This window comes from Macrosteles quadrilineatus, unplaced genomic scaffold, assembly GCF_028750875.1.
Source record: "Macrosteles quadrilineatus isolate MER2022 unplaced genomic scaffold, UCM_ALF_1.0 Scaffold_3__2_contigs__length_128488019, whole genome shotgun sequence".
Classification (NCBI taxonomy): domain Eukaryota; kingdom Metazoa; phylum Arthropoda; class Insecta; order Hemiptera; family Cicadellidae; genus Macrosteles; species Macrosteles quadrilineatus.
The window spans coordinates 60,745,844-60,758,989 of record NW_026542596.1 but is presented as its reverse complement, the minus strand read 5'-3'; the positions used below and the strand labels follow the sequence as shown (position 1 = coordinate 60,758,989).

General features: G+C 39.2%; 1 protein-coding gene across 1 annotated transcript in view; it reads left to right on the top strand.

Annotated features, from left to right (window-relative positions):
• LOC128989239 (NPC intracellular cholesterol transporter 1-like) overlaps positions 1 to 13,146 on the top strand; it is a 63,681-nt gene that overhangs the window by 27,953 nt on the left and 22,582 nt on the right. Inside the window, exons 9-12 of the mRNA XM_054411112.1 lie at positions 517 to 734; positions 1,869 to 1,967; positions 8,834 to 9,024; positions 12,120 to 12,320. Of these exons, the coding sequence (XP_054267087.1) occupies positions 517 to 734; positions 1,869 to 1,967; positions 8,834 to 9,024; positions 12,120 to 12,320 (709 nt within the window). The remainder of the gene's footprint in view (positions 1 to 516; positions 735 to 1,868; positions 1,968 to 8,833; positions 9,025 to 12,119; positions 12,321 to 13,146) is intronic.

Here is a 13,146-nt window from a genome sequence, read left to right as displayed (position 1 = left end):
GACAATTTATGTTATGACTATAAGCTTTGAGTATGATTTTATTTTACTTATAAATATTTAAAAATAATTCGTTTATGCTACCTGAAATTGATTTTTTAGGCTTACTTGCTGGCCAGGGGAATTTCAGATGCATGTATTTTAAAGCCATACAGGCAATTTTCCTAAATATTTATAAAGAAATAAGCAAACTGAAACATTTATATTTAATTTGCTACATGTAAACTTTATTCCCAATAAGTGTTGTGATAATTTAAGAATTATTGTATATCATTGAGTAAAACTCACATCTAGGAATAGTTTAAAATGAATACGTGCTTAGGCCTAATTAACAAGCCTCCTGGCAAAATTGTGGAGACATCAATATCGTCTTCTGCATTCGCAGATCATTGTGAATTTTCAATTATGCAATCTTTTGCATACCTTTTAATACAATAGTGTAACTGTATCAAATTTCTCTAATTGCTGGCTCAATTCTCTGACTTGGTGCTAGATCGCTAGTTGTGTTTATGTTGGTAGACTGTGCACTACACCCGTGGCGTACGCTGCTCATTGGTCTGTGTGTGGTGCTGGTGCTGGGCCACGGCAGTTTCTACCTGCGCCTGACTACTGACCCGGTGGAACTGTGGGCCTCCCCCTCGTCTCGCAGCAGACAGGAGAAGACCTACTTTGACACTCACTTCACACCATTCTACCGCACGGAGCAAGTCATCATACACGCCGTCCAGCTGGACAGTGTGAGTAACGGACCACCAGTATTTCACAAAATAGTTTTTTTACCTTCACATCCTAGGACGCTAGACTCTAGCATAAAACCGTTTTATCCATTACTTCAAGTTTAAGCCAAAGGGTCGTGGCATTATCACATGGATAAAATCCATTGGTGATTCACGGTGATCTAGACAGAAGATCCTGGCAATTGATGCCCCATGCTCTACCACTAGTCTAGCTCAATCACTTGTTACAGTGGAGCATGCAAAGAAAGAGTTCACAGTCAACTTCCTACTATACCTGTGCTTTGCAACGGGAAGAAGACGCGAAAGAGAATAATGTGATTCTTTAGACTTCTTGAGACTGTGGTTCTTTTGCATGGAATAGTAACACATTCATCAATAATATTAGAATCAAGACTTACATGTACTGCTTAGTGAATAGTCATATTACTTAGAACCATGGATAAAACCATGACTTCCCATCTATATGGACCAGCTGTAGCCAATTTCAAAAAAAAAGAATGTAGTTGTGTGAGCCAGCCACAGAATGTGCTAGTGTCTAAAATTCTATTGTATATCTTATTTTTTGTTGCTCACCAGGTTTATGGGTCATAACAGTTGCTATAATTCGTCATAAGTCATTCCCTATGTTTGACTTGGTTAAAAAGATTGTGTATTCGGCAGAATTTAGTAATTTAGATCAGCGCAATCTGTGTTATAAAGCGGCTACAAATTTAACATTGGGATGGAATGTCTAGTTATAAAACATATTCCCTTAGTATATTTCTCATTCTTATGGAACAGCTGAAGCAAATTTCATTTTTAGTTCTGTCCGGTGCACTGTAGAGGTCTTGTTTTGCAACAAGAAGAAGAATTCCATTATTCATAACAACAATGGTGTATTCTTGTTTTTATTCTTGTTGCACAATTCATACTCCTCAATTAGCCAATTACAAGAAAAAATTATATTTTAATCTATTTTGAATATTTTAAATTATGTTAAAATAATAATGAAAGATGTTGGATGAAAAAAAAAACTATTTTTAAATCACAATTTATGATAATGCTTCATAACTTAAACTTTATCTAATAATTTAACTTACAGAGATCTTGTTACAAAGATCATCATTTTAATGCAATATTTTCTTTCTATCATAGCTTATTCACAACTCCTCCAATGGGCCCATTGAGTTTGGACCAGTGTTTCACAGAGAATTTCTTTTAGAAGTACTGAAACTGCAAGAACGAATAGAAATGGTAAGGATAAGTGTAACTATGTTACAATAATTTGGTAGTTTTGAAAAAAAGTGTGAGATTGTACATTTATTAGTAGAGATGGGCCGATACCAAAAATTGTCGATACCGATACCACTAAAGTACTCTCGATACCTATCGATACCGATACTTCCGATACCTATCTTTTTTGCACAGTTTCTTCCACTAATAATATTATAAACTGTTTTACCATAAAAAAACACAATATGTATGTGTATCAAACTTATATTTTGGTGTTTAAGGTTTATTATTAATTGCAAAAGACAATTGCAAAAATATGGAATAAGTGTTTATTTTAAAATAGGCCTACTGTAAATGTTTGAATTTGACTAAAGCATGAGATCTAATAAAGTTTCTTCTAATTTATAAATAGGCTTATATAAGTGTTTATCTGTCATTTGTCAGTTTTTGTATTTATTTGAAATTGCATCAATTGTCTTAGTTAACTCATTAAGCTAGAAATTAAAAAAAAATTACGTACATCTTGGCCTACAAATACTCTGTAAGTTTTACAGAGTACTGAGAGTAAAAACGAACTTCCTATATAATGACAGTTTCTCACTAGTTGTATGAAAAACAGTTATATATCTTCAAAATTTGTTTAACTATGAAAAAGTCACCAAGTCTAGCTGAAAACAGAATAACTAATCAAACAACCTTTTTATTTTCAACTATTTTATTTCTTAACTTTTCTTCCTTGAAAATGTCAACAGTTTTTCACTTATTTTTAACAAAGGTTATCACTTATAATTTCTCAAAAGAAATCGAAAGAAAGAGAGAAGAGACATACGTCACTGCCACAAAAACTATTCTCTACTGTGAATGAATGAACTGAGTGTTTATTAGTGCGAAGCCCCGCCCACCGTTTAACGGGACATGGGGTAGGAAAAGAGAAAGTTTGCTCTAAAGCCTGGTTCACATGCCCTCCCTCACCCTCGGCTCGGCCTCAGTCGCTTGCAGATTTCCATTACACAAAAGTTTCTGAGTGTTAATTATTTTAAAACACTGTAAATGTTTGAATTTGACTATGATGAGATCTAATAAAGTTTCCTCTAATTTATAAATAGGCTTATAAGTATTAATCTAGGTCATTTGACAGTTTTTGTATTTATTTTTAAAAGCAATTGTAGTTATACTTAAAAAAAAATTACATACATCTTGGCCTATAAATACTTTTTGTAAGGAGAGTCTTTTCTCTAGTGAGTAAAAACGATCGTGGTCAAGGAATGACTGTGCTAAAACAGCACATTGTCAATTTTTACAAAAGTATTTTGACTGAAACCTGGTATTTTTTAAAGACATAGAATAAGTTGACGTCTGTGGAGAAAAAGTATGGCAATAGATAGGTTTTACTTTTAGCCTACAATAAAGATTATGTTTTGGGACTAGAATCTTCAAAAGAGTGCTTTTATAAAACATGCCATAGTTTTATTTAGTAACAAAAGTGTTTAACTATGTTCCCGATGATACCAAGAGTAAAGGTTCGGCAGAGTGGATTCACTGTGAACCGGCCTGCCTGGCCCTTATGCACGACGTCACTATAACCTCCATGTACGGGTGTCAACAATGGATCGGAACAATCGATGTTTTGAACCTGTCTGTAACCCAGTTTTTATACTTTAATACTCATTATTTATAAACGAACACGCCCTACATATCGGATCTCTAATCAAGATATTTATCGATACCCTTCCCAACCATATAATAAGCACATAAAACGCAGGGTGTCTAGTAGTCGGGAAAATCGGGAAAGTCGGGAATTAGTATTACATAAGACATAAGACATATTTTATTTACACAAAACGTTCTTTATAAAGTACATTTCATACATAAGAACAGGTGTTTCGTCATAGTGATGTATTTTATAGTAAAATTAATAGTTAAAATAATTAAAATAAACTCATGTAGGATATCAAAGAATTTTTATCTACACTATAGGGTTCCCCAAAAATTCGTCAAGTGAATAGTAGGCTTTCTCAATTATTTTATTTTTTATTTTATCTTTGAATTGAGTAGCATTTAAATTTTTAAGATACAGGGGTAATTCATTGTACAATCTAAGTCCCATATATTGAGGGCTGTTCCTAAAAGTCGTCAATTTGTGATGTGGTAATCTGAAATTATATTTATTCCGTGTATTATTGAATTTCAAAATGGTCTTGAAAAGTAGGGATTTAGTCTTAAATTTGATTTCAAAGTCGGGAATTTTCATGATTTTGCCGCGATCGTCGTCTTGCGTTTACCTAACCGCGAAAGCCAATGATGATGATGTCTACACGGCCTCGGGAAATGTTCACGATTTTGATTTTGCCGCGATAGTGGACGACGACGATGACGTTTCCGTAACCGCGGGAGATGACGATGACGTTTCCGTGACCACGGGAGATGACGATGACGTTTACGTGACCGTGGGAGACGACGATGATATCTGCTCGGCAGCGGTAAATGTTCATGATTTTGTCGCGATCGCGGGAGATGACGATGACGTTTCCGTGACCGCGGGAGACGACGATGACGTTTCCGTGACCGTGGGAGACGACGATGACGTTTCCGTGACCGCGGGAGACGATGTTGACGTTTCCGTGACCGCGGGAGACGACGATGACGTTTCCGTGACCGCGGGAGACAACGATGATGTCTACAAGGCCGCGGGAAATGTTCATGATTTTGCCGTGATTGCGGACGTTGACGATAACGTTTCTGTGACCGCGGGAGACGACGATTATATCTGCTCGGCCGCGGGAAATGTTCATGATTTTGTCGCGATCGCGGACGACGACGATGACGTTTCCGTGACCGTGGGAGATGACGATGACGTTTCCGTGACCGCGGCCGGGCATGATGATGTCTACACGGCCGCGGGAAATGTTCATGATTTTGCCGTGATTGCGGACGTCAACGATAACGTTTCCGTGACCGCGGGAGATGACGGTGATGTCTAAACAGCCGCGGGAAATGTTCATAATTTTGCCGCGATCGCGGACGATGACGATGACGTTTCTGAGACCGCGGGAGACGACGATGATGTCATTGATGGCTACAAGGACGCGGGAAATGTTCATAATTTTGCCGTGATCGTGGACGACGACGATCACGTTTCTGTAATCGCATGTCTAAACGTACGGTACGTGAAAGATTTCATGATAAAAAAAAACAAATTTGCTAGTTAGAATTTTTTATTGCTGCATTATTTCTTTACTTGAAAACACCACATTATCATAATACTACTTAATGAAAAAGACAGTGGTTGGTGTAGTATTATTCAGAAAATTTGGTTAAGCTATAAAAATTTGTATCTGTATCACAAATCGAGAATCGATACATTTTGGTATCAACAACCACTAATTGTTGAAAAAACTAGTCTTGAAAAATCTGGAATTAGTCTTGAAAAGTCTGGAATTAGTCTTGAATTTTATAATGGAAATAAACTAGACACCCTGAAATCGATGTCTAAGCAATCGTCATTTGCTCCATTGAAACACGAAAGTCGATTGGCTGACATGGTAGTGCATTGACCAATGAGAACTGTTGTTACATACTTTTATTGTCAACATTCACCATTCGTTATAACTTTACATAATCGACATGGACTAAGGCTTATGATATTTTTCAATAAATACATTATGTCATAGTAGCACTTAAAAATAAAACTTCACTAAACTCTTAAATCAGGTAGATAGTACAGATAAATATGGACTTACTTTTTGGCGCAATATAAAGCAAGCCTAACCATACGACGTTGATGATGTTAAAGTTTAATGGTTGAATATAATTTTTCTAATGATGCGTATAATGCAGGGATGAAACTGAACATTTTGACGTGTTTAGGTTATTTATTTTGTACTAAAAATAAAAATAATACATCTAAATGTCTGACTTATTGATACAGACATTGTTTAGTATAATTAATTTCGTGTTGGCAGGACATTCGCGCGCCGGTTGTCTCATGAGTTAAGTCTGACATCTTGAAATGTAGAATGTGTTGTGCAATGAGCTGAAGCTAGGCTAAACAATGTCACTGGCACCGTCGCTGTTTTGAACTAGATAGTTTCTAAGTTGGCTATGAAAATTGTTAACCGTGATTACAAATCTAATACTGTAGCTATAAAGTAAATAAATGTTAAAATAAAATATTTATCCCTGTCGGGTGTCGGTATCATCGGAATCGACTTTTGACAATCGAGTCTTGGTACCGATGACAATGTCCAAGTAGTAACCAATGGATGGTGGTATCGATGACGATAATCGACACATCCCTTTTTAGAACTGCATCGTGACCAAATCGATGCATGCTGGATCGAATCGGGATTCGATGCATCGAATTGAAATTCAATGCATCGCACTCGCTGCACACCACTACCTATCACTATCACCCACAGCTGTCGCTGTCAGTGAAATTGATGACGCAAGCGATGTCTAGGTTGCCGATTATTATTAGGCCTAGTATGTCAATATTGAAAGGGGTTAAGGGATTAAATAAAACTAAAACATTTTCCTTTCTTGTAATTTACTTGTCAAATATCAACGAAATCGGCTTAAACCTCTACTCCTCGACTCGAGTTGCGAGTATATTTAACTAAGTAGGCAAACAGCTAGGATTTGTAACGGCAACGGCAATTTACCCGCTCTGAACTGACTTAATCCGCACCGATTCGTAGCATCACAGACAAGGGAAACAAAAGGGAAACTTGTATTTCCTTAGTCAATGGTAGCATTCAGTGGTTCAGTGTCAGTATCGGTATCGAACCCAAAACAGGCAAGTATCGAGTATCGACGATACCTCGATACCGCTGGTATCGAGAGTATTTTGGTATCGAGTATCGGTATTGGCCCACCTCTATTTATTAGTCAAGAACTAAAAATGATTTTTTAAAATTCTAACTTGTTTATATTATTATATTTAACAGTTATTTTTAGGGGTCTGCGGTACAAATAATTTAAGGTTAGGTTAGATAACTTGTTTATATTATTATATTTAACAGTTATTTTTAGGGGTCTGCGGTACAAATAATTTAAGATTAGGTTAGATAACTTGTTTATATTATTATATTTATCAGTTATTTTTAGGAGTCTGCGGTACAAATAATTTAAGGTCGGTACGGTACGGTACAATATTTTGTTCCTTGGTTCTCGGTACAAAATCGGCACGGGGCTACCAGTATTTTTGCCATTTCCTTCTCAGAATTATTTAAACCATCATTTTAAATTTTATTAAATTGCCATCACTATGAAAATGGATAGAATCGTACTTTTGTAGTTTTCTAACAACAATTACTGTACTGCACAGTATTAAATAGTTTTACTCCTAACAGGATTGTGTCAAGAAACACAGTCAAGATAAAGGCTTTACTTATAGTACTAAGATAAGTCATAGCCATCATAAAGTGGGGTTTTTTTAACGAGTTCTTGGAAGTACTATTGACGTGAGTACCACAATTATTGACTTGATAAAATATTAATGATTTGGGACTGCTTAATGGGATTTTTATTGCATCATTACCCTAGTAATCAATTATGTAAATTGCAAACAAACATCTGATAAACCTTTTATATACTCTGAACAAACTTCCCTTGACTATGATAGTAAATTGAAAGTAATTTATTATTGTAGGCTGTACTGAATCAAATTAGTACTGAGTAAAATGCTGTACCAAACCAATGGTGGTAACTAGACCAGAACCGTATCGTACCAACTTTTTTGGTACACCGCATTTTATTTGATTATCTCAATTGTCCATCTCTGTCTGGATACAAAACAATTTAAGGCTTAAAGAACAGTATCACAGTCATAATATTTCATCTACTAAACGGATTTTACAAACATCCACTTAAATTTACCAATTGTTAATTCTTGACCACTTTGCCCACCTCATATTTCCAACTCTTCAGGCATCCAAGGGGCCTCCTTCAACCAGGTTTATCTTTCTGTGATAAAAGAAATATAAATGGGAGAAGTGCGATGCTTAAAAAAGAGAGGGAAATATTAAGTAACCAAAGAGAATGTTTAGAGCCAGGCACAGAATCAGACAGTGTTGTTTTTACTTGGTGAGGTCAAATACTTTCTGAGGGTTCTGGGATTAAGACAAATTTATAGAATACCCCCGTTGCAGAAAACCTTCAGACTAACCGAATTTCCATTAACCTGGCTTGATTATATTCCAAATTATATAGATAAACATTCCACTAAAATATTGCCTTAAAATTGTCAGAACTATTTACTACTGTACTATGTAAAACATTAATTCTAATGAGTACTTAGGTTTGTTGCTAAAGGGAAGGAGTATTAAAATGATGATAACTTAGTATGGAATAAACAAATTTGCCAAATTCGATCAAAATATATCCATAAAGAAACAATGCTTCAATATATTAAATTATTTGTTTTTCTAAGCTTTACAAAATGGTTCAGAAAGAATTTGCCAAATTTGATGTCTTATGTTTAGAATAGTTTTAAGAGAAATTGGGAAATTTTAAATTTTTATGGTAAAAAATGGGAATAAATAAATTTTTACCTCATAAAACCCCCCAAAAACCCCGCTCTTATAGTCCCATCATGCTGGTTCACAAACTCATTCCAATAAAGGTAGGTCTATATGTTTGTACCAAATTTCAAATTGTTTGGCGTTTTGGAAATTAAATGACTGACTTTTTTAAAAGCATAAAAAATAAAATACGTAGTAATTACGGTAAAAATTATGCTGATTTTATATCAATAAATTCAGTAAATAATGTAGAATTAGAAAATAAAAAAAAACACTAACATATCTTGTAACACAATAACACGTATGTTGTAAACAATTAATAATGCAGTGATGAGTTTGACAGTTGTATGTGTCAAATGTCGCCAGCTGGGCCACGCGGAGGGTGCCGGACTAGAGAAGATTTGTTTTGCTCCATTGACGTCCCCGTTCACCGGCCCCACCAGGCTGTCGCAGTGTGTGGTGCAGAGCATCTGGGGCTACTACTCCAACGACTTGGACGAGTTCAACACTGAGGACCCGAACAACAACTACCTCGACCACTTCATCAAGTGTTCTCAGTAAGTGTCAGAACTGTTGGCAAGTAGCTATTTGAAGTGTCACAGATTCCCATCAAAGTATATTTACAAAGGTGTTCTTACAAAGGTCTCACACAACTTTTAGAAACTTTATACATGTCATTTAAAGGACATTATTATTTTTTTTAAAGAAAAATTGTTTTGGTAGGGATTATGGATGAGTTATATTCTTAATAACATTCAATCTTGGACTTTCATTCAGTATTAGTATTGAGAAATAATTGTCAAAAGTGTTTATTAGTGATGGGTCAGTACTTTTTTTAAAGAGGTTGGCGGCCTCATTGATTTAACCTTGCATTTGGGAACGTACTGGTATCCAGCAAAGCAAGGATGAGCCAGTACAGTGCAAAGGTGAACCGTAATGATAAAATGCTTACGGTAGTGACCACGATCCGAACCCACGACATTACTGCCTTGGGCCCGAAGTCCGTGACGCTACCGACTGAGCCACCGACTCACCAAAAGTGACGACTTAACGTTAAATGTCGGGTCTACCGGTTCTTGGGAAAAGTACCGGAACCAAGAATTGATGGTGAAATGTCTATACCTTTGGTACCATGTTAATTATATTTTTATTTACTTATGTACAAAATTCAAATTGTCAACCATGATGATTATTTTTTACTTAAGGCTATTTGAAAGGGCATATTCATCATGAAATATTATCAATAGTAGGCTATAGGATGATTATTTCAGTGTTAGTTGGTTAAGTTGTCGTCACTATCGTCAGCTGATAGAGTGGTGTAAACACCGTCACCATTGCTATACCATCTTCAAGCAAATGACAGAATGTAATCGCCTTTAAAGGATTCCTCAGGTCTGGTGAGAGTCTGTAAAAGACAGCTCCATACCAGCGAGCTACTGCCAGTATACTGAATGTTGACATCACCATGTGTCTATGTACAGGAACAGCTACAGCCCAGAGTGTCTGGCCCCGTACGGTGGTCCTGTAGACCCAGCCATCGCCCTAGGAGGGTTCCTCAGGCCAGGTGAGAGTCTGTCAAAGACAGCACCGTTCAAGCGTGCTACTGCCAGTATACTGAATGTTGACATCACCATGTGTCTATGTACAGGAACAGCTACAGCCCAGAGTGTCTGGCCCCGTACGGTGGTCCTGTAGACCCAGCCATCGTCCTAGGAGGGTTCCTCAGGCCAGGTGAGAGTCTGTCAAAGACAGCACCGTTCAAGCGAGCTACTGCCAGTATACTGAATGTTGACATCACCATGTGTCTATGTACAGGAACAGCTACAGCCCAGAGTGTCTGGCCCCGTACGGTGGTCCTGTAGACCCAGCCATCGCCCTAGGAGGGTTCCTCAGGCCAGGTGAGAGTCTGTCAAAGACAGCTCCGTTCCAGCGAGCTACTGCCAGTATACTGAATGTTGACATCACCATGTGTCTATGTACAGGAACAGCTACAGCCCAGAGTGTCTGGCCCCGTACGGTGGTCCTGTAGACCCAGCCATCGCCCTAGGAGGGTTCCTCAGGCCAGGTGAGAGTCTGTCAAAGACAGCACCGTTCAAGCGAGCTACTGCCAGTATACTGAATGTTGACATCACCATGTGTCTATGTACAGGAACAGCTACAGCCCAGAGTGTCTGGCCCCGTACGGTGGTCCTGTAGACCCAGCCATCGCCCTAGGAGGGTTCCTCAGGCCAGGTGAGAGTCTGTCAAAGACAGCGCCGTTCCAGCGAGCTACTGCCAGTATACTGAATGTTGACATCACCATGTGTCTATGTACAGGAACAGCTACAGCCAAGAGTGTCTGGTCCCGTATGGTGGTCCTGTAGACCCAGCCATCGCCCTAGGAGGGTTCCTCAGGCCAGGTGAGAGTCTGTCAAAGACAGCGCCGTTCCAGCGAGCTACTGCCAGTATACTGAATGTTGACATTACCATGTGTCTATGTACAGGAACAGCTACAGCCAAGAGTGTCTGGCCCCGTACGGTGGACCTGTAGACCCAGCCATCGCCCTAGGAGGGTTCCTCAGGCCAGGTGAGAGTCTGTCAAAGACAGCACCGTTCAAGCGAGCTACTGCCAGTATACTGAATGTTGACATCACCATGTGTCTATGTACAGGAACAGCTACAGCCAAGAGTGTCTGGCCCCGTACGGTGGACCTGTAGACCCAGCCATCGCCCTAGGAGGGTTCCTCAGGCCAGGTGAGAGTCTGTCAAAGACAGCTCCGTTCCAGCGAGCTACTGCCAGTATACTGAATGTTGACATCACCATGTGTCTATGTACAGGAACAGCTACAGCCAAGAGTGTCTGGCCCCGTACGGTGGTCCTGTAGACCCAACCATCGCCCTAGGAGGGTTCCTCAGGCCAGGTGAGAGTCTGTCAAAGACAGCACCGTTCAAGCGAGCTACTGCCAGTATACTGAATGTTGACATCACCATGTGTCTATGTACAGGAACAGCTACAGCCAAGAGTGTCTGGCCCCGTACGGTGGACCTGTAGACCCAGCCATCGCCCTGGGAGGGTTCCTCAGGCCAGGTGAGAGTCTGTCAAAGACAGCTCCGTTCCAGCGAGCTACTGCCAGTATACTGAATGTTGACATCACCATGTGTCTATGTACAGGAACAGCTACAGCCCAGAGTGTCTGGCCCCGTACGGTGGTCCTGTAGACCCAGCCATCGCCCTAGGAGGGTTCCTCAGGCCAGGTGAGAGTCTGTCAAAGACAGCGCCGTTCCAGCGAGCTACTGCCAGTATACTGAATGTTGACATCACCATGTGTCTATGTACAGGAACAGCTACAGCCAAGAGTGTCTGGCCCCGTACGGTGGTCCTGTAGACCCAGCCATCGCCCTGGGAGGGTTCCTCAGGCCAGGTGAGAGTCTGTCAAAGACAGCTCCGTTCCAGCGAGCTACTGCCAGTATACTGAATGTTGACATCACCATGTGTCTATGTACAGGAACAGCTACAGCCCAGAGTGTCTGGCCCCGTACGGTGGTCCTGTAGACCCAGCCATCGCCCTGGGAGGGTTCCTCAGGCCAGGTGAGAGTCTGTCAAAGACAGCGCCGTTCCAGCGAGCTACTGCCAGTATACTGAATGTTGACATCACCATGTGTCTATGTACAGGAACAGCTACAGCCCAGAGTGTCTGGCCCCGTACGGTGGTCCTGTAGACCCAGCCATCGCCCTGGGAGGGTTCCTCAGGCCAGGTGAGAGTCTGTCAAAGACAGCTCCGTACCAGCGAGCTACTGCCACTATACTGACCTTCCTGGTCAACAATCATCACAACAAGACACTGCTGCAGCCTGCTCTGCTCTGGGAAGAGAGGTGAGTTTCAGCTGATACTATAGTTCGGCCGCTTAGAAAGCGACCTCCTCCAGCATTGGTTTAGCATTAGCGCGCAGGTCGTTTTCTAAGCAGCCGAACTAAATGAAACTAAATGAAAAATTCTCCTCAGTTATCTTTTGTTCATGATGATTGCGAATGATTTATGAAAATAAATAAGAAGCGCCTACCGAACTCTAAATACCTTAACATAGTTATTGATTTGTAAATTTTGTCAGTTTAAAAAAATCCTGGATTGAGTTGTGATTTCTTTTTACCTTGAAAATAGAAACACATTCACAATTTCTCAAAACTTTCGATTTAAAAAATTCTTGTCAGTTTGTGTATCAGGATTCACTACCGAACCCAGAATCCCTTGTTTACGGCAAAGTTGTGATCATCGTCTTTTTGGGACTGCGGTGATATAATGATTAACTTAAGCGATCACAAAGAATTCTCAAACTGTAGACTACAGATATAATGTTACAGCATGTGTTCTGGTTGCTTTAATATCCTTTTGTTACGGCTCCTGAAAATTCCCAAACTATGAACTCCCCTTAGAAAATAAAAACAGAACAATATACTAAATTTTCAGGTTTTCAACATGCCTACTTTTAATATTCAGTCAATTTTTTTAAATACATCATACTATTATATTAATATTGCAAAATGTTTCTGTGAATAATTTATTAAACCTTACCAGCTCATTTTGGTTGTATATTATATTACTAAATTTGGTCTGCAACTAGAATCCTGTATTTGTTTGCAGCAGAGCTACCATGATGCCACTAGTACCCAGTTCAAGCCACTGAATGATACTAAATCAAAA